Source organism: Triturus cristatus, chromosome 6 (genome assembly GCF_964204655.1).
Source record: "Triturus cristatus chromosome 6, aTriCri1.1, whole genome shotgun sequence".
Classification (NCBI taxonomy): domain Eukaryota; kingdom Metazoa; phylum Chordata; class Amphibia; order Caudata; family Salamandridae; genus Triturus; species Triturus cristatus.
Window position 1 is genome coordinate 41,549,168 of NC_140589.1, and position 20,148 is coordinate 41,569,315.

Genomic DNA, 20,148 nt, shown 5'->3' on the forward strand with positions numbered 1-20,148 from the left:
TCTCTCTCTCTCTCTTTTTTCTCTTTCTCTCTCTTACTCTCTCTCTCTCCTCTCTCTCTTTCTCTCTCTCTTCTTTCTCTCTCTCTCTCTCTTTCTCTCTCTCTCTCTCTTTCTCTCTCTCTCTTTCTCTCTCTCTCTCTCTTTCTCTCTCTCTCTCTCTTTCTCTCTCTCTCTCTTTCTCTCTCTCTCTTTCTCTCTCTCTTTAAATCCCAAAGTGAAATCACTGTAATCTTCTTTCTGATATTTTAAAACCACCCTGCACAATTCATCTCCGATGCAGCAGTACATGAACCATGACATAGGTGAAGTGTCTTAGACTTGTGCTTGTCCTATGACTGGCCCTGACCCACTCATAGAGGGCGCAGTCTATTTACTATGTGTCACGATCGCAATGGACAGGTCCCTAGCAGTGACCACATGGATACACTGTCTGTGCTGTTTAGCATGGCACTGATGGCTTCAAATGCTTCTTTGGACCACCAGATATTGGCTCTGATGGGGCCACGGAGGCATTTTGTCCTTTTTACTATTTCCCTTTATCCTTCCTTGTCTCTTCTCTCTTTGCTTTCGTGTTCTTCGTCACCAGTGTAACAGTCTTGTTAAGGATGAATGGGGCAGGCGGGCGCATGTAGGTACGTACTTCTTATAGTAGCAGGCGCGGCTCAAAGGATGTAGAATGGATGGGTGCCGCAGCAGAGCCTTGACATTACTCGGTCAGTTTCTAGGCATCTTGTACCAGATCCCAGCTAACGCCCTCAGTAATCCTGAGATGGAACCATAGGACATCATTGCCAGTACAAAGATGGAGTCGCAGCATCAGGACCAGAGGACAACCGTGAGCATCTTCTGTTTAACTTGCAGGTCTTCATTGATGCGTTCGTTAACACCTTTACCTGGGTTTTGTTTCTGTTTTAAACATCTCTTTAATCTTTTGTATTTGAGGTCTTTCAAGTCTTCCACCTTCCTCTCTTTTATCTAAACTTCATTTTCGTCTTCCTTCTAACTTTTATTTTTAATTATCTGTATAATTTAAAGAAGTTTATTTTCATAGTTTGTGGTTTGCGTTTTTGTCTCATATATATATATTTTTTATTGTTTCCCTACCTCCCCATTCCCCCCTACCCATTTTGAAAGTAAACAAAACGTAAGCCAGATTTCAAATCCGCAGGTCACTGCCTTCACATGGTCTTATCAAAGCAGTTCAATGACAGCCTTGTAGGCAACCGCAAGATCTTATTTCATTCCTACTATAAGCCCAACCTCAAAACAAAATCCAAAATGTTTTCTGCCTTTGCATCAGGTCTGTGAAGCATTGCAGTGTTCACCAAAGTCCAGAGAGGTGTCTTCATTCTGCTTAGTTTAGTAAACTTACCCAGACAGCTTCTGTTCTGCTGGATCACCCTTTCGGCTTCTATACGCCTGTTTACACTTCTGCTCCATCGTTCCTTGCTGGTATCGTTCGACTGCCCCAAACCTCAGCTGTATCCCATCTTGACATCACCAGAGCCAAATGAACAAATGCTTCATTATGCCTGGAGATCACCAAATTCCCAACCCTACACTTCCAGCAGTAGTGTCAGACTTGGCTGCAGTTCTTGTGTGCTGCCCATAGGTTTCTGCATTCACCCCTAACCATCCTGCAGGAAGCCGTATAAGTTCAAAATTAGCTTAATTCAATTTTAGACATTTAAAATCATAAAAGAACAAGCATAGATAAAAACTGGTAAAAAAAGGGGAAGGATAAAAAGGTCTGATATGTACATTTGTTAAAAACGTTGGCTTATCACATGGTGCAAAAAGTTCATTCGGGTAGGTTAGTTTATATAATGATACTTTCCAAACAACAATCACGAATAGATTTCATACATTTACGCTTTTTCTAGTTCTCATAATATTTTTCAAATAGCCAGTCTCAGCACATACTAAAAATGTACTATCTAGAAATTGTAGGTATAAAAACGCTGGTCTACATTGTCTCCAGCCAGCCTGTTTTAGCAAAGCGAGAATCCATCTTCTTCTTTCTTTTTCATAGAGTTTACAAAACCGGATCACATGAAGAGTGGATTGTAAGGATACATTATCACAAGGGCAAGGAGAAAGTTCTCTGGACCAGTCATTTATTTCTGGGTAACTGACCAATCGGTGGAAGCTATTGAACCTAAAACGAGTTAAAAGATATCTATCGTATCCCCCCGTGCAACATAGGAGATACGGTTGGATACCATATGTAGATAAAGTCCTTTGATGTTGAACCACCGTTCCCTTACTAGCCTCCTGGGTAAATCGAAGTGATTCCAAATGAGTGGAACAACTTATTTTGAAATCCTTTCTAGAGATAGAATTCATTTTCTCAGGAGTGAAATAGTATTCAGGGTGGCCAATGTCACTCAAGAATATTTTCACGTAATTCAGCCACATGATCTTGTTAGCCTGATCCAGATTAATAGAATCCTTGATTATTTCTTTATTTAGGGGCTTGATATCCATACACGGTGCCATAGCAATATGGGTTGTATTTTTATGATGTTGGAAACGTAGGGGATACCTAACTCGCTATGGCAATTAAAAACCAGGGAGCTTGCTGGTACAGCTAAAATCAATCTTAAAAATGCATTTTCTACGCGTTGAATCATAGACACCGGCCCCGTATATTGCAATGTTTAAACATTTGGCCTGAAACATTTTGAGGAGTATACCAGGGGGCCTTTTTCCCATTTTCTTTGAGAAATTGACAAGGGCGACAGTCGCCTTCATAAATAGCAAACTCCTGCTTTTCACTGCTGGGCCCCAAGAGCCCGTATTAGTGAACAATACACCAAGGTAAGTAACAGAGTTTGTGAAATCTACTCTTTTATCCCCCAGGGGGAGGCTGTTACATTTAATTCTCCCTTTCCCACAACTCATCACAAAGGTTTTTTTTTTCATTTAATTTCAAGCCTAATTTGTTTATAAAGCATGAATAAGTTAAAAGTGCTTTTTGCAGACCTAGTTGTATGCGGGCCATTAAGACCGCGTCGTCAGCGTACAAGAGGGTAACTATCGGCCGTTTATTGACATACGGAGGATCCTACGCCGTTCCTTCAAGCTCCTGCTCCAGGGCATTGGTATAAAGATTTAAAAGGAATGGTGCAAGAACACACCCTTGCCGCACCCCTTATCTACGGTGAATGGCGTAGTATATTCCCCATTCATGCCGTAACGCACCTTAGCTGTGGCCCCAGAGTATAGTTGTTTTAAAAACTGAATCAATACCGGGTCAACTTTTAAATTAATAAGTATGCTCCACAGGTTATGTATCACACAGTCAAAGGTGGTTGTTAAGTCTACAAAAGCCAAGTGGAGTCTCCCACCCTTTGCCTGTGTGTACTTCCCGATTAAAATACTTAGATTCAAAGTTTGTTCAACTGTCCCTAACCCTTGTCTAAAACCATATTGCACGTCACTAATTATATTGTTGTCATCCGCCCAGGTTTGTAATGTATTCAAAACAACTCGGCACATGACTTTCTTCAAGGAGTCGAGTAAAGAAATTGGGCGGTAGCATGCCGGATTTTCTCGCTCCCCTTTCTTAAAAATCTGGACGATAACAGACTCCGCCCATGTTTTCAAAAAGCTGTTGGCACAACTTGCTTGCAGTACCCTAGTTATCAAAGGTGACCAGAGTAAAGGGGTGGTTTTAAATAGATCGATAGGGAGGCCGTCTGGTCCAGGGGCCTTACCACCCTTACTGGAAATAATTGCCTCGGTTACCTCATCAAGGGATATTTCTAATTCAATTGAGGTAAAGGTAATAGGGTTTTCCACCTGTGAGGTTAGAGGATCAGAGGTGATTTCATCATGTCCCTGTGTACTATAGACCTTTGAGAAATAATCTACCCATGCCTTTTCGTCTATTGCAATTGTAATCGACGCAGCGTCATTAGATTAAAAAAATGGCGCATTCACTGCCCGCCAGAACAAAGTACAATCTTTACTGAGTGATGCCTCATGGAGAGTCGTCCACGCCTCGTTTTTCAATTCTTTCTTTCGTTTTTTTCTTGCTAAATTATAAAATGTTCTGCATTTCCTAATCTCATCATAATCTCTTTCTGTCCTATGTAGGGCCTCTTTTAATCTGGAATATGCCTTTGTGCATTTTTTAGCAAACCACCTCTTTTTAGAGTCTCGTCTGGTTCTATTACCGGCTTTAAGAGGATCTTGGGCAGTAGAAGTAATCTGTAAAAAGGCATTCAGAGTAGTTGCGTGGGAAGAATCTTCCTGCAAACAAGTTAAAATTGAATCATAAGCCTTTGTGATGATTTGCTTAATTATTTCGGTCGTGTTACAATTATCCCATCTTAGTTTATATCCATTTTGGCTAGAGAGACGGAGACCCTGGGTCCAAGCCAGTTTAATATTTAATTGCTGGGCTGGCATGTCTGGTAATATTAAGTCAATACTTAAGGGCAGGTGATCACTCATGACGTTTAAGTGAGTTTTAAAATTTGCTACCCGATTTGTATAGCAATTTGGAACTAAATTGAAATCTATTATGGATTGGCAGCCCCAACCTACAAAAGTATAATCAAAATCAACGCTAGGAGAACACAGTCTATTTGCAAAACCAAAGTAGTGGAAAAATAAGCGTTCATTAAAGTTTACACCCCGCACCGTATGGTCGAAGTGGACTAGTTGGTCGTCCTCTGTGATTATTAGGCCACAAGTGCCTGCCCCTGGTTTGGAACACAAGCTAGCGTTAAAATCTCTCCCCCCCCCCCCTCCACCCACCCCCCCCCCCCCCCAAATGGTGATCATATCTTTATCCTTGGAGGTACTCAGATTGCCAATATCATCACTGAGCTGCCTTAGGGTATCTGCCAGGTAGCCCTTCTCTATATTATTATAGAAGTTTACCACAGTTAAAATGCAATTTTCAACCAGGTGAATCTGTACTATCTGATAAAAATGTGTAAATATCAGCAATGATATTTTTTGTGTCTCCACTAGATTTGAAATATATATGCTAAGCCCTCCCTTATGTCTAACACGATTTGAGTGGATAGCCGACATGTAGTATGTCTTGTATCCTTTGATGTGTAATTCCTCCACCATCCACGTTTCCTGGAGGTACAGGATATCAATTTTTTTAATAAAGTCGTGCCAGGCTAGATTATATGCTTTACTCTGCAGACCGGACACGTTCCAAAATAGTACTCTAATGGTATTTTGGTTAGTAAATTCAATCGTGCTTGTTGCTCCTAGACCGGTTTCAAGCTGATGGTCTATTTCCAAACCTGTGCGCTCTTCACGGGTTGGAGCACTAGGCAAGCTTAAATCTAGTCGGTCAGTGGTGCCAATCCCAGTTCCACCATTGCCTCCCTTTATATCTGGATATACTCTATCCTTTTTGGACTCCTGGTGGTACTAGTGTTGTACCTACTCCCTTCATATTCGTTTGAGTTATTGATCTCCCCAGTATTAGCCTTCTGTCCTCTCTTGACCGTAAGTCAATCATTCACGTCTAGCGATTGTAGGGTTTCAAATCTGTTTTGTGTCTCCAAATTGTAATTCATTCTGGTGGGTGGTTGTAACCTACAAGGTATATCCTTTTACATATTAAACCGACTTGGGCGGTAAAAAAAGCCTAAATGGAAAATATTTATACCGGTTTCAGTAATCATCATTTCCTCTGCCCTATTCAATACTTCCCTAACCAGAGATGGTGAACCAAGGGATAGGACAACGCAATCCCCACTGAAGAATTTCTTACTCCTTCCTACCCAGGGTACACGCCTTACCATTTTAAAAGTCCTAAACAATTCTGCCGACAAACCTACTCAATTTCCCAGAAAATGTATGACCTTGTTTTTTAACGTAGTTCATGTTTCAAGTTCTCCTGGCTTAAGGACTGGAACATTTGCCAGGACCACAGTGAGGGGAGCTGCTGCGGTGGGAGGTCAAGATTATGTCTCGCACTTGGGTAGTCGTGGGGTTTAAAAGTGGCATTAATTGATCTTGATTGTATGTCATGTGTAAGCCTACCTCCCTGTTGTTTAGCTACTGTGCTCGTCCCTAAGGTACATATCTTGGCTCCATTTCTATCATCGCTATCTTGTATTTCTATAGTAAGGTTTCTTTGAGTCCCCTCCCTACATCCTAGTTTACTGACCGTTTCTACTTGTTTATTGGAAGTGGTTTGAGATCGGAGACTAGTTATTGTTTCTGGGTGATTGATAATGCCCAGACCATGTAAGTTCCTATTCGGTATGGTCGAAGTCCGATTTTCCAAAATCATTTCCAATGTTTTTTCGATCTGGGCTAACCTAGCTCCTTGTTAGCTCGTTGAGCAGTTTTTCCATTTTGCTGCTATCAGTAGAAGATTGTACTCTGCTTTTAGTTTTAGGGGCAGAATTATCTTTCCTTTTTTGTTTCTGCCAGTTTCCTTTTTTCCCCTGTGCTTTGTTCGTGGCGTTTTTAAGAAGACTTTTGTGGACGGGGGCTTGACGGACTTCTACCTGGGGTTTATCAATTGTCATAAGGAGCTTTGGATTACGCTGCCTTTTTGGTGGTGGTAAAGTCTCGCTATCCTGATCGCTGGCTGAAACATCATCGATATCATCGTTTGTAACTTGGATGCAACCATTTCTGTTCAACCCGGTGCTCTGGATTGCAGGAGGGCAGGTCTCATCTGTCCCTTTTGGGGAGATATATTTGTCATAGGATTTTTCTTGTTTATTAGCTTTTAGCCCCTGCGCTTCTATATTTAGTGACTCTTCTACAGAAGAGATCTGTTTGTCTATCGCACCTACTGCACCCGTCAAATAGTTTAGCATGGACATTTTTAGTTGTTTAGGATTAGTGCCCTGTATGTCAGGTTTATTACAGGGTAATTTTCTTTTCCCCATTTTTAATATACAAACCACACCATAATGTCCATAAAACTGTCAATTCAGAGTGAGAGCACAAGTCAAGTAAATCCGTAGTGACACCTTCCCTGATGGACACGAATATCTTTTTCCAGAAGTCAAAATCTGGGTAGGTTAGAGGGAACAGTTGTACAGTACCTTGTTTAATTGCAGATTAAATGAAAGGGGAATGGCCCAGCCCAGCCTCATCCGGTCTCGGACGGGCGCTGATGGGCTCACCCTTGGCCCAGGCGCTGCCCGGGCACACCCGCGCTTGTCCCACGCTGCGGAATCCTTTTGTGCGCCTCCTGGCGCTGGGTGATTATGTTGGCGGCATGCGCGCCGCGTGAAGTGCCTGGAAATGAGATTCGGTGTCCCTGCTCCGCTCGGGTGTCTCCAGCCAAAATGTCCCCAGGAGGTAAAAACTTCGGCAGGTCCTTAGTGAGCTCCTGCGCTGCGGGAGCCTGGCAATCCTTTTGTGCGCCTTCTGGCACATGTTATATTCCTCACACATCTAGGAGAAGGACAACATGACCTTTGACCGCCATTCATCTTCCATCCTTATAATACCAGTTAGGTCCCATTTTCCAAACCCTGGTGTTCTTGTGACTTGGATCATGCAGAGTCTCTCCTGCAAAGGAATTGTCTTTACTGTCGCTTCCGCCGAGTCTCACTAGTGCCTTTCATCCATGCCTTTATACCTTCCTCTGTGGAGCAAGGAAGGGTAATGCTCGAGCCCCACTGTATAAGTAATGCTTGGAACCTTCTTCACCGGTGCCAGCTATTTTCAAGGATTGTTCACTATGTTCCTCAAAGGCCCATCAGTCGTTTTTGCCAGTATGCGCATAGGCTGTAGTTACGTAGGTTTGGGAGAACGATGCCTGTCGTATACCCCTTTGTATAAAGCATTTAGTGACATTCTGGAATTCTACATCTATAGGAACCCCAGAAGGCTGAAGAGCCTCTCTGGGACTTCGAAAGGTGCATTTTGAAGTACATAGCGGAAGCGAGGGAGCTCAGTAACTCCTCCAGGACAGAGGTCCAGTCGGGTTCTTGGTGGTGTCTGAGTGAAGGACAGCTTTCACTGTGGCCAAGGTAGACTCGTGTTCGTGAGTCAGCGGCGGATATCACTAATGCTGGTACAGCTGATCCGACGCCATCCGAGAGCAGCAACAGGTTTATTGTCTGTCATAGGCAGAGGTTTACTAATCTCAAAGGTTTCACAGAATCCCATTACCTGGAGTTCAGGTGTCTATTATTGGTCAGATTATTGGTGGAACTTGCAAGTTTTTCTGTTTTTGAGAGTTGAGCTTGGGAAGTAAGAAAGAAACGGTAACATTGTGATGATCATACAGTGTTGCTGTCCTGGTGTTAGTTTACATTACCGGTGGAAATCCTACACTAGAACTGCAATTATTGTTGAATGAGTGCATTATTCTTGCAAAAACTTTGTATTAACTTTTGATGCATTCTGATGATAGGTGATGGTCACAAACTTTCTATTTCCATATTTCCTTGACACACAGTGCCTTTTTTATATATAAATTAAGGATTACATCATAACTGGAACGGGGAAGAATTTTCGTTGAGAAATGTCAATGCACTGGTGAAATGATGTCCCAAAATTGGGAAACGTGTGTTGGCTTTGAGCTCTCACATTAAATCAAATCTATGATTGCATGATCTTTTGAAAAGAACCATCAGTAAAATTTGAAGAATTGTTTATGTTAAGAAGCAGCACTGATAAGTTTGTCATAATTTTGGAAAGCAGCTAAGGCCTTGGTGCTGCTGCACCGATCCTGTGTATTGTATTCCTGAAGAGTCCTTCTAAGGTCGCGCCTTTGCACTGCTCCAGATCACATTTGCCCACAAGAGCATTATCAGTTCACCATCTATGATCTTGGTGGAGGCTCGTGGACACGCTTCCTGAAGGGTAGTCTGATCAATAAGGAGCTGATAGATTGTTGGTAAGTGACCCTGTACAACCTCCGCTGCTTTTAAGTATATGCGAGCTATAGAAATATTGCATACGTACGTACATGCATTCATACATACAGCCATACGTTGGTACGTTGCGTTGCAATGCATTTCTTACCCGTTTTTTGCTTAAAATGGTTATTGGGGATGGATCTGAAGTTTGAACGAGCATGGGAGTCAAGGTTGGGTTTTCTTTTTTTGTGTGTAAGGGGTATTTTAGAAAGAATCTGGAACGGCTGGTTGGCAAAGAGCACTCTCACACCATTAAAAACCTGCTCTAATGGATGCCCTGGCACTGTAGGCTTTAATCTCTTGTTCTTTGCTCTCTTGCTGTTCAGCTTTCTTTACACTTTACAAAGAACAATACATGCATGCATGGAAATAAAACCTTTTTTATGCTTCTCTGATACATTAGTGATGTTTGGCACCTGTGTTTGGGTATTGTGTGGGGGTTGAGCTTCAGCCTATTCACAATAGAGCTAATAAGCTTCATTTTGCAAGTGAAATGTTTCCTGGACAGAGACCATTTTTCAGTTGAGGACTGAGTAGGGATGTGTTTGTTGATTTTGAAGTATATTGTACGTTTGTGAAGTGTTTCTATTTCTAGAGTTTTTTCATGCAGGTTGGATTTGCACTTTGTTCACTGGTTGGCCATGTGCTTTCAGTTTTACTTCTACATGTTCTGCCTTGGCTGAGTTCTTCTGACGACCAAGGAATACTTGCTCTAGAAGGCTTCTGTTTGAGCGCGAGAACAGCAGTGCATTTTTGTATATTATTGTCTTGTAGTGTTCTGCAAGAAATGATAAACAAAATAAGTAGTGTGTGGGGTCTTCGTATGTTGAATGAGAACTGAACTACTACTGTCTTTGGGCTGTATGTACGCAGCGTCCTTGAGTTCCTCATCTTAATATGATGAAGTAGGCATTGTTCCTTTTGCAAAATAATTGTAGATTGTAATAGGTTCATATGTGAACTATTTTGAGGAAATGGTTTGCAATAACTCCAGAAACTAAATCTCTCCCATGTCAAGACAGTGTTTCCTCTCTGTGCTGAAGTCTACTACTCCACCTGCGCTTTCAGCTGCAGGACCAAGCACTGGAAAGTCGCCATTCCATGAAGCGTTGGCGAGCACCAGCTTTGTGACACCTTTCGGTTACCATGTATAGCTGCTCTTCTTTTGTGTTAAATAGCACCAAGACCCTCACTCCCTCATTCTACTGCCCCATCTAGGCAGGACAATTCTTCCACGTTGGTCACTCTGTCACTGGAGGACCAGATCACTGGATCCTGGTTCTTAGGATTTCCTCCATCATCATTGACAGCAGATTATCTTCTTCCCCACAGTAGCCAAATATATATGGTTTGCCTTGTGGTCCTTATGCAGCTGTTCCAGCTTCTTCATCAGTCAACCGGAATACACAACCCTTTTCCAAACCTTGCTGCCAAAATGCTTTGCAGCACAGTAGATCAAAATGATCCTGAAAATCCCCTCATTTCTACCAAAGATAATTTAAGACCCCAGAGTGCTCCACAGTACAGAACGTGTGTGTATTGTAGTGCAATGACCTGGACTATGAAACAAGCTCCCCACTGCCACTTGCACAGAAAATTACCAGATTGTAATCCCCAAAACCTCAGCCCAAAAGTACAGCAGCTATTCTAAGTCTGCTTGCATATTCATTGAAATAAGATGGCATACTTGGATTGAAGATTTCTTCCCATCACCCATGTTTGAACTATTTTCTGTCACCCATTGGCATCATACGCATATTTGTATTAGTTTTTTTTTCTCTTGCAGTCATTATTCAGAAATTCTATTAGCTAGACAATTTATTGTTTATTTTCATCTGATAGGAATTCAGCTCATCTATGACCCTTGAGATGCATATTTCTGCATTGTACGCTTGTGGGAGTAGAAGTTCTTCTCGTTCTGTGTAGTTTTCCATGCACACAGCCTCAAGGTTTGGAGTTGTGTGCATCATTCACTGTATCCCTCTGACTGACTCTGCTTTCATCTTCTGACAGGCAACAAATGGAACTTCAAGAAGATGGTGAGCTTCCAAGAGATGCTGGACACCATCCGCCAGAGATGGCCGGAGCTGGAGAGGCTCCCCGAGGAAGCCTCTAGTACTTCCAAGGTATGTTCTGTCACTCTCTTGTGAATGAGTGAATATGACTGAACACATGACAGGATCTGGACATTCCCTCAAAAATGCGGTTTGATCATCTGGTAAAGGAGGGTGCTCAGGATAGTGTGATGTTGAAGTGCTTTTGTCATGGCATAAAAATTGGTTTTTATTACTGCTTTTCCCTGACACAAAATGATCAGTATACCTCTCAGGTGCATTCCCTCTGCCTTTCGTTGACCACGTCTCTCCCTCCTGCCTCTTGTCGCTCTCTGCCCATCTTTCTTTTACTCACTGCTCTGTCTTTCCATGCTTGTCTCATTAATCCTGCTGTTGTTTCCCGACTCCCCTCCAAGGGCTCCATAATCGCTTGCACAGTTTCTTGGTTGTCTTCTTTGTGTATTCATAGACTCATCTGGAGTCTCATTAATCCTGCTGTTGTCTCTCCACTCTGCTCCAATGGCTCCACAATCGTCATAATTGCTTGCACAGTCTCTTGGTTGTCTTCTTTGTGTATTCATAGACTCCTCTGGAGTCTCATTAACCCTGCTGTTGTCTCTCGACTCCGCTCCAATGGCTCCACAATCATCATGATCCCTTGCACAGTCTCTTGGTTGTCTTCTTTGTGTATTCATAGACTCACCTTGAGTCTCATTAATCCTGCTGTTGTCTCTCGACTCCGCTCCAATGGCTCCACAATTGTCATGATCCCTTGCACAGTCTCTTGGTTGTCTTCTTTGTGTATTCATAGACTCACCTGGAGTCTCATTAATCCTGCTGTTGTCTCTCGACTCCCCTCCAATGGCTCCACAATCGTCATGATCCCTTGCACAGTCTCTTGGTTATCTTCTTTGTGTATTCATAGACTCACCTGGAGTCTCATTAATCCTGCTGTTGTCTCTCGACTCCGCTCCAATGGCTCCACAATCGTCATGATCCCTTGCACAGTGTCTTGGTTGTCTTCTTTGTGTATTCATAGACTCACCTTGAGTCTCATTAATCCTGCTGTTGTCTCTCGACTCCGCTCCAATGGCTCCACAATCGTCATGATCCCTTGCACAGTCTCTTGGTTGTCTTCTTTGTGTATTCATAGACTCACCTGGAGTCTCATTAATCCTGCTGTTGTCTCTCGACTCCCCTCCAATGGCTCCACAATCGTCATGATCCCTTGCACAGTCTCTTGGTTATCTTCTTTGTGTATTCATAGACTCACCTGGAGTCTCATTAATCCTGCTGTTGTCTCTCGACTCCGCTCCAATGGCTCCACAATCGTCATAATTGCTTGCACAGTCTCTTGGTTGTCTTCTTTGTGTATTCATAGACTCCTCTGGAGTCTCATTAATCCTGCTGTTGTCTCTCGACTCCGCTCCAATGGCTCCACAATCATCATGATCCCTTGCACAGTCTCTTGGTTGTCTTCTTTGTGTATTCATAGACTCACCTGGAGTCTCATTAATCCTGCTGTTGTCTCTCGACTCCCCTCCAATGGCTCCACAATCGTCATGATCCCTTGCACAGTCTCTTGGTTATCTTCTTTGTGTATTCATAGACTCACCTGGAGTCTCATTAATCCTGCTGTTGTCTCTCGACTCCGCTCCAATGGCTCCACAATCGTCATGATCCCTTGCACAGTGTCTTGGTTGTCTTCTTTGTGTATTCATAGACTCACCTTGAGTCTCATTAATCCTGCTGTTGTCTCTCGACTCCTCTACAATGGCTCCACAATCGTCATGATACCTTGCACAGTCTCTTGGTTGTCTTCTTTGTGTATTCATAGACTCACCTTGAGTCTCATTAATCCTGCTGTTGTCTCTCGACTCCCCTCCAATGGCTCCACAATCATCATGATCTCTTGCACAGTCTCTTGGTTGTCTTCTTTGTGTATTCATAGACTCATCTGGAGTCTCATTGCTGTTAGCTGGATCCCTGCGACATGTGCGCCCTAAAGATGACACTACACAATCCATGGGAACAGCACCTACATCCCTGAGCCCCACAGAACGGGTAGAGAAATGCCTCTAATGCCAGTGTTGGCTTCCTCGGCCGTAGAACGAGGCTCGCCGACCACGCACGAAGAGGCATGTTCTAATAACAATACACAACCTAAGCGTGGCATGAGAAATAGCTGATGTCACTTACATATAACAGGCAATCAGTAACAATACGTACTGTGAAAGGGGTAATCATATGGAAAGGACGAGGAGTAGTGTAAGAGCACTCACTAACATTTACAGGCCCATTATGATTACTGTTAGTAGTGTCAGGCATGAGTGTTGCTAGCGCTCCCAGAAGTACTGGTCGAGGCACAGCCATTTTTATCAGGACTTCAGCCCCCTTTGGCCCTATGAGGTCACTAGTGTAGTTAGCCCTGGAGAAAATGCTGGACTTGGAGTTTCATGGCACAGGCTAGAAACAACTTTCATCAATACTCAAGTAAACGCATAGGAATTATTTAGTGCAGCATGCAGGAAAGTCTTATCTACAGCTGCTTCCGGCACTGGCGGTTAGTGATTCTTCCACCCCTCGTCACACCAAACTAGTCAGATTCTGTACAATACAAGAAATTCTATTTCATGGTTTCTCCACGAGAGATCTTGAACAGTGTGATCCTTTTCCTTTCTTGGGGTCGTTCTTTGTGACAATAGAGGTATCCCATAATTCAAGGCATCTAACCTCCGTGTGGTGGACCCTTCCTGCGGTATGCAGGACTCTCCCCTCTAACTCCACCCTGGCGTGAACAGGTCATCCCCCTAAGCGTCCTAGGAAACCTCGTCCGTCAAGCCTCAGGCTCGCTAGAGGTAAACATCACAGAAGGCCTGGAGTACAAGTCATCTCCTCAGCGAATTAGGAGGGGTATACGCAAGACATATGAGGCTGGGCCGTCCTACTATGGGGGGAACTCTTGGTAGCCTCCCGCAAAAATTATATCAGAACATCGCTATACATGGGGCAAAGGACATTTGTTAGCCCCAGAATTACATACTCTACTCGAGGGACCCCTTATCCCATGTTGAAGCGGACACAGGATTTAATATCTGATATGGCAGGACATGTAATTTGAAGCCCTTAAAGGTTTCCGAAGGTCCGAAAGCTATTACCTCACAGCAATCTGGTAATGCCCCAGGGCTGGATAGGACTCTTATCAGACTTGTAAGTCTCAATCTAATTAAGCACCACTCTTAATTGCATTAGTGCATAGTACATTTGTGGGCAGTGCCCCATCTTGCTATGGGGCAGAAACTGGTCCACTGTATAAGAAGGGAAGTAGAAAGGATCCCATAAAACACAGACCGATTACTTTCATAGATAATTTACACAAATTCTTTAGTCCGATAGTTCTTCACTGCCTTGAAGAATGGATCACAGCAGATACGGTCATTGTTATTGAAGTTTATACCACGCACAGATACTCCTGGGAGTGTCCCGGCGTGAGCCTTGAGGTGCTGGAAGGGCAGCGATTAGAACAGGAACGTTTTAAGCTGTTTCTTAAACTGCCCCAGATCCTGGATGCTACGCGGAGAAAAGGGCAGAGAATTCCAAGCCGTGGCTGCCCTAACGGCAAGGGACGTGCCCCCCATTCTTTGTAGGCGCGCACGAGGTATCTGTGCAAGAAGCTGAGATTCTGAACTCGGGTGTCTAGCAGGCGTGTAGAATGCAAAGCGCTTCCTAAGATATTCAGGCCCCCCCCAGCATGCAGAGCACGGTGCGCGATGACCAGGGCCTTGAACTTTACACGTTTTATCACAGGCAGCCAGGGCAGCATACGCAGATGTTGCTTAGCGCTCTTTCTAATAGGAATGTAGAACACAAGCCTAGCTGCCGCATTTTGGACCACCTGCAGTTTATTGAGAGTATAATCTGGGAGGCCGATATACAATGCGTTGGTGTAGTCAACGCAGGATAGGATCAGTGCCCGGAACACTGTATCCTTCGCTGTCCTAGGAAGCAGCGGAAGGAATTTCTTAAGGGCCTTTAATATCCCAAAACAGCTCCCAGACAGTTTTTTTATTTGGGTCGAGAAGGACAGCTGCTTGTCGAACCAAACACCCAGATTTTTTACTGGTAGGCAAGAGGAAGATGGCAGGGGATAGTCGGGTGGCCAGAGAGATTCTCTGAACCAGGGGGAAACCTTCCATAAAGAAGGATTTCCGACTTATCATAGTTACATTTGAGCTGAGCTGCACAGAGCCACCGGAAAACAGCTATCAGACACTCTTTTGCCTTCACAGTAGAGCACTCCGATTTACCCCAAGTAAACAGAAGTTGGGTATCATCGGCGTAAGCAACGATCTTGGCATCCTGCTCTTCCGCCAACTGGACAACGGGGTGACGTATTTATTTAAGAGCTGGGGACTCAAAGAAGACCCCTGCGGCACTCCCGTGGTCACAGATTGAGGCGGGGAGAATAATGGGGGGAGCCAGACCTGTTGTGAACGTACCTCCAGGAAGGATTTCGGCCACCTCCAAGCTAACCCTGAGATACCTATGTCCGCCTGCCGCGCCAGAAGCAGCGAATGGGGAACAGTATCAGTTCAGTTCATAAGGCTTTATTCGGAGCTTAAAACAAGTCCATAAAAGCAAACAAAAAAATACACATCAAATACATCAAACAATACATAGTTAAAATGTAGACAGGTTACATGATTTAAGAATATAAATAATTAAAAAAGCATACCAGGCCTTGCTTTGATAGCTAATAAGAGGTAGGTTGCGGTAAAAAAGCATACATCAGGATAGGGTTTAAAAAGCAGCTTCATAGCATCTTTCCTGTTCCTTACTCCATATTTTAAAAGGATGGGTTTAAGATAGGTTCGACGGTAATTATCATAAAGATTACAATCCAAGAGAAAGTGCATAGTGCTTTGATCTGATACGTTATCGCATGGGCATGGGCCTACCGGGTATTTTTTTATATATGGGTAGGCCACCAGATGATGAACTATCCCAAACCTTAATCTGGTGATAACGTACCTATGGGAGGGCCGGGTGACTAAACTCAGATATAACTGGAAACCCTCGCCATCGCAAAAACTACTATAAAAAACACATGTACTTAAATTTCTGCTAGTTTTTTCCCTTTGATTTTGTACAAAATTCATAAAAACAGATTTCATCACATTTTTAGACAGACTGGAGGAGGCGTTACAGTCATTTTTAAGACTAATACCATAAATCTCGAGGTAACAATTAATGACATATTTAATCCAAGGAATTTTCATATGGCCATCGATGGAGAGACAATCACCAATAATTGCTCTGCTTAGGGAGGTTTCTTCTTTTAACCATACAGAACGCCACAACATTAGGGGCCTTAGTGCCAATAAATCTGAGAGGTGGGAGATACCTAGTTCTCTATGAACCAGATCATTTGTGGCAGATTTAGGTAGACACAACAACCTTTTTAAAAAGTGGTTTTCCTCTACTTGCAGGTTCCCTGTCTTTGTATGCCCCCACACTCCGGCCCCATAGAGGGCCACGGACAGACATCTCATTTTAAAGATTGTCAACATATCTTTGATCCGTTTGTCTCCAATGTTTGTAGCGAATTTGAACACTCCGTGCGAGTTTTTTGCCATTCTAGCCTGGACGTTATTAATCTCACTAGTCCAGCTGCCTGATTTAGAAAAGGTGATGCCAAGATAATTGAAAGATTCCACTGTAGACACCTTGTGACCTTCTAAAAAATAGGCATGAGGCTTCTTACACACCGCCCCGCATTCCATAATGAAAGTTTTAGTCTTGTTGATCAACAGTTTTCTATCATTGATGAACAGCAAAAACCTGTCCATCAAACGCTGCAGACCAATAGGGGTCCTAGACAAAATTACAGCGTCGTCCGCATAGAGAAGTACGGGGACGCTGAAATCTTTTATTTTTGGTGCGTCAGCCGCTATTTCCTTTAAAGCAGCGTCCACTTGGTTAATAAAAAGAATAAAAAGCAAAGGGGCAAGCACACACCCTTGCCTAATTCCCCGTCTAACCCCAAACTTAGGTGTACACTCCCCGGCCTGGCCATAGCGGACACTAGAATTCAATTTAGCGTAAAGTCTAGCTAGAAAGTAAACAATCGCCTCTGGGGCCCCCAATTCCAATAGCGTAGACCATAGAATACTATGATCCACCATGTCAAAGGCACTACTCAAGTCTGCGAAGCAGAGATAGAGCGATCCTTTTTTTGCCTTAGTATATTTGCCTATGATTAAATCTAAGTTGAGGCATTGTTCCAATGTTCCTCTGCCCGGCCTGAAGCCGTATTGGGAGTCCACAAGAATATTATTGGACTTGGCCCATTCTTCTAACCTGACCATGAGTACCCGGCTCATGACTTTCACCGAGGAGTCCAGGAGGGATATTGGGCGATAGTTCTTTGCATCCCCCCTGTCACCTTTTTTAAAAATCGGTACGATAATGGATTCTTCCCAGGTGTGTGGGACCCCAAAACGTACGGCAGTATTAAAAACTTTTGTGAGCAATGGGCCCCATAGTTCAGGTACTGTTTTATAGACGTCAATAGGGACCCCGTCAGGTCCCTGGGCCTTCCCACCCTTGCTGGATTTGATACTATCCCACACTTCAGCAATAGTAATATCCAGGGGTATAACAGGCCATCTGTCGTCATGGAATTCTCCAGTTTTGGTCGAATCAAAGATCTGGGAGAAGTGGGTAACCCAGCTCTCCGAACTAACATTAGCTGTTAATTCTGGGATCTTTTCGTCCTTCAGAAAAGGGCTATTTACTGTTGCCCAAAATAAAGAAGAGTCCGCTGTAGTAGCTGCTAGATCTAATTTTTCCCAGGCCTCTTGTCTAAGTTCATTTTTCCTGGACTTGGTAGCCATCTGGTAAATCCCTCGTAATTCCCTGATGGTTCCAGCGTCTCTCTTCTTATCTGACAGTGCTGTTTTAAGTTTTTTAAGTGCGGTAGTGCATGCATGATCAAACCATCCCTTGGGCTGGTGTTTCGTACCCTTGTGCGGTACAATAAAGTTGCTACTTATAATTAGGTTAAGATTAATAAAAGTATGCAAAATTTCAACATTATCCTCCTCCCGTTCTAATATAGTAACTATTTCTTTGAGACAATTTGACACAATGACATTAGACTGGATGTCTGCTTTATTACCTTTCCATCTAATACGAATACCATTAGGGCGGTGGGGCTCTATATTAGTAATAATACATGGGGCAGACACAGGTCGTTCCTTCCATAGAATTAACTCTGCTGTGATACAATTATGATCGCTAATCAGGTTGTCTACCACCACAGGTGTAGAACACCTTGGAATGATCCCAGATGATAAACAAATAAAGTCAATCACTGTATTGGCGTTCCTTCCTGTATAAGTTGGGACAACTTCACCTAGATTGTTAGTCTGATTAGTCAATATTTCCATATCATATGTCATTAAAATTTTATTCAAGGAATTACCATATGCGTTGTGAGGAAAGTGAGGAACCCCGTCTCCCCAACAGTCAATAAAACCACACACCTTTTGGGTGGCGAAGGGGCACACCGTTGTATTAAAGTCTCCCACCCAAATGATATCAAAGACAATATCAAACTTGGTTACTATACTTTCCATAGCAGATTCTAAAGCAAGTACAACCTGGTACCTTGAGTTGTCAAAGACATTGTTATAAAAATTAATTAAAAGCATATTCCTGTCCTGCTCCTGTTGTAGCCATAAGATCTGAGAATGTGTTCCAACCAACACGTGTTTTTTGACTTTGACAGGGATATCAACAGCAATCATAACCAAAAGGCCACCCTTGGCTCTACCCGATGATGAGGCCTCAGCTGGTAGGTTATAAGAGACAAAGCCATTGTAATTGATTGGATCAACACACCAGGTTTCCTGGAAACATAAAATGTTAAAACTGTTAATAAGTTCAACCCATCCTGGGCAAATAGTCTTAGAGGAATGTCCAGCAATGTTCCAGCTAGCGATCGAACAGGTACTCTGATTCCGTGATCTAAGGCGAGAGGAAGGGCTATTGGAGTCGGGGTGGATGGGGCTACAGGGCTGGTCACTAGGCAAAAGAGCACAGCTCTCGTCTTCACATTTGTCAAGATTTCCAGTGGCAGTGACAGTCCCATTAACATTCACTAAGTCTAGAGCCCTCGCTACTTCAGTCCATCCCTCGTCTCCTGTGATATTAGCCACAATAGTTGGCTCAGACGGATCTATCCCCAGTCAATCATTCCCATCTAAACCACTCAATGCTTCAAATCTATTTGTCGTGGTAAAGATAGGACCAGGGGGAACATACTTATCTTTTTCCCTCACCCCTGGGTGTGCAGTATTTTGACGGGTATTATGGTGTCTGTAAAAATATCCTAAAGGCCGAAGGGATATCCCTTTTTCCAATGAGGGAGAGGATTGCGCTCTTAACAGAGCTGTGGAAGCAAGGTGCGGGTTACGGAAATTAACAATAATACAATCACCCCCACAGGTCTTATGCGAGCTCCCAATCCAATCAACTCTTCTAGTGCTTATGATGTCCTTAGCCAAGGCTACTGGGAAGCCACATTCCCGGTGCAGCCAATCCACGGTTTTGTTTTTTAAAGAGACATGAGTTTCACTAAAGTTACGCTCATTTTCTTTAACTTGTGGCACATTTGTAAGGACCGCCACGAACGGGGCGCAGGCTGGGGGCAAGTCGGGCCTTGAGGTACCCAAATTTTTTACACCAGAGCCAGGGATATAAGATGAAACTTGTTGATCCGGGATCAGCAAAGAGCCAGAGAGATTTCTACTTACATTAACTGGCATACTTAGTGGGGCCTTGGGGGGATTGGTCGCTGGGTCAACTGACTCAGAGGTCTGTCGAGAAGCACGGCTTACTAGGGTTTCAGTGATTGCTTCAGCTCCAGTGCTTTCTTTGAGATGAGATTCTAACAAACCTCCCAACCTAGCCACCTCATTAATTGCCATATCTAATTTATTCATTAAGGGTTTGATTAGTAAATCAAACTTGGCATCAATCATGCTAATTAGAAGATCCAGCTGACCACTTTCAATAATAACCGGGTTACTATCCATCACAGTGGGAGGGGTTTGGGTAGAATTCATGGCCAAGGAATCAATTCTTTTAATTAATGTTCTACCCCCCCCCCTCCTAGAATGCACGGTCTTGTTGGATGTCTTATTATGTGACCGACT

At 43.4% G+C, this 20,148-nt stretch overlaps 1 protein-coding gene across 2 annotated transcripts in view; it reads left to right on the forward strand.

Annotated features, from left to right (window-relative positions):
• Positions 1–20,148, forward strand: part of MOCS1 (molybdenum cofactor synthesis 1) — a 285,312-nt gene that overhangs the window by 176,442 nt on the left and 88,722 nt on the right. For both annotated transcript variants that reach the window (XM_085610229.1, XM_085610231.1), the window contains exon 7: positions 10,887–10,999. In XM_085610229.1, the coding sequence (XP_085466355.1) occupies positions 10,887–10,999 (113 nt within the window). The remainder of the gene's footprint in view (positions 1–10,886; positions 11,000–20,148) is intronic.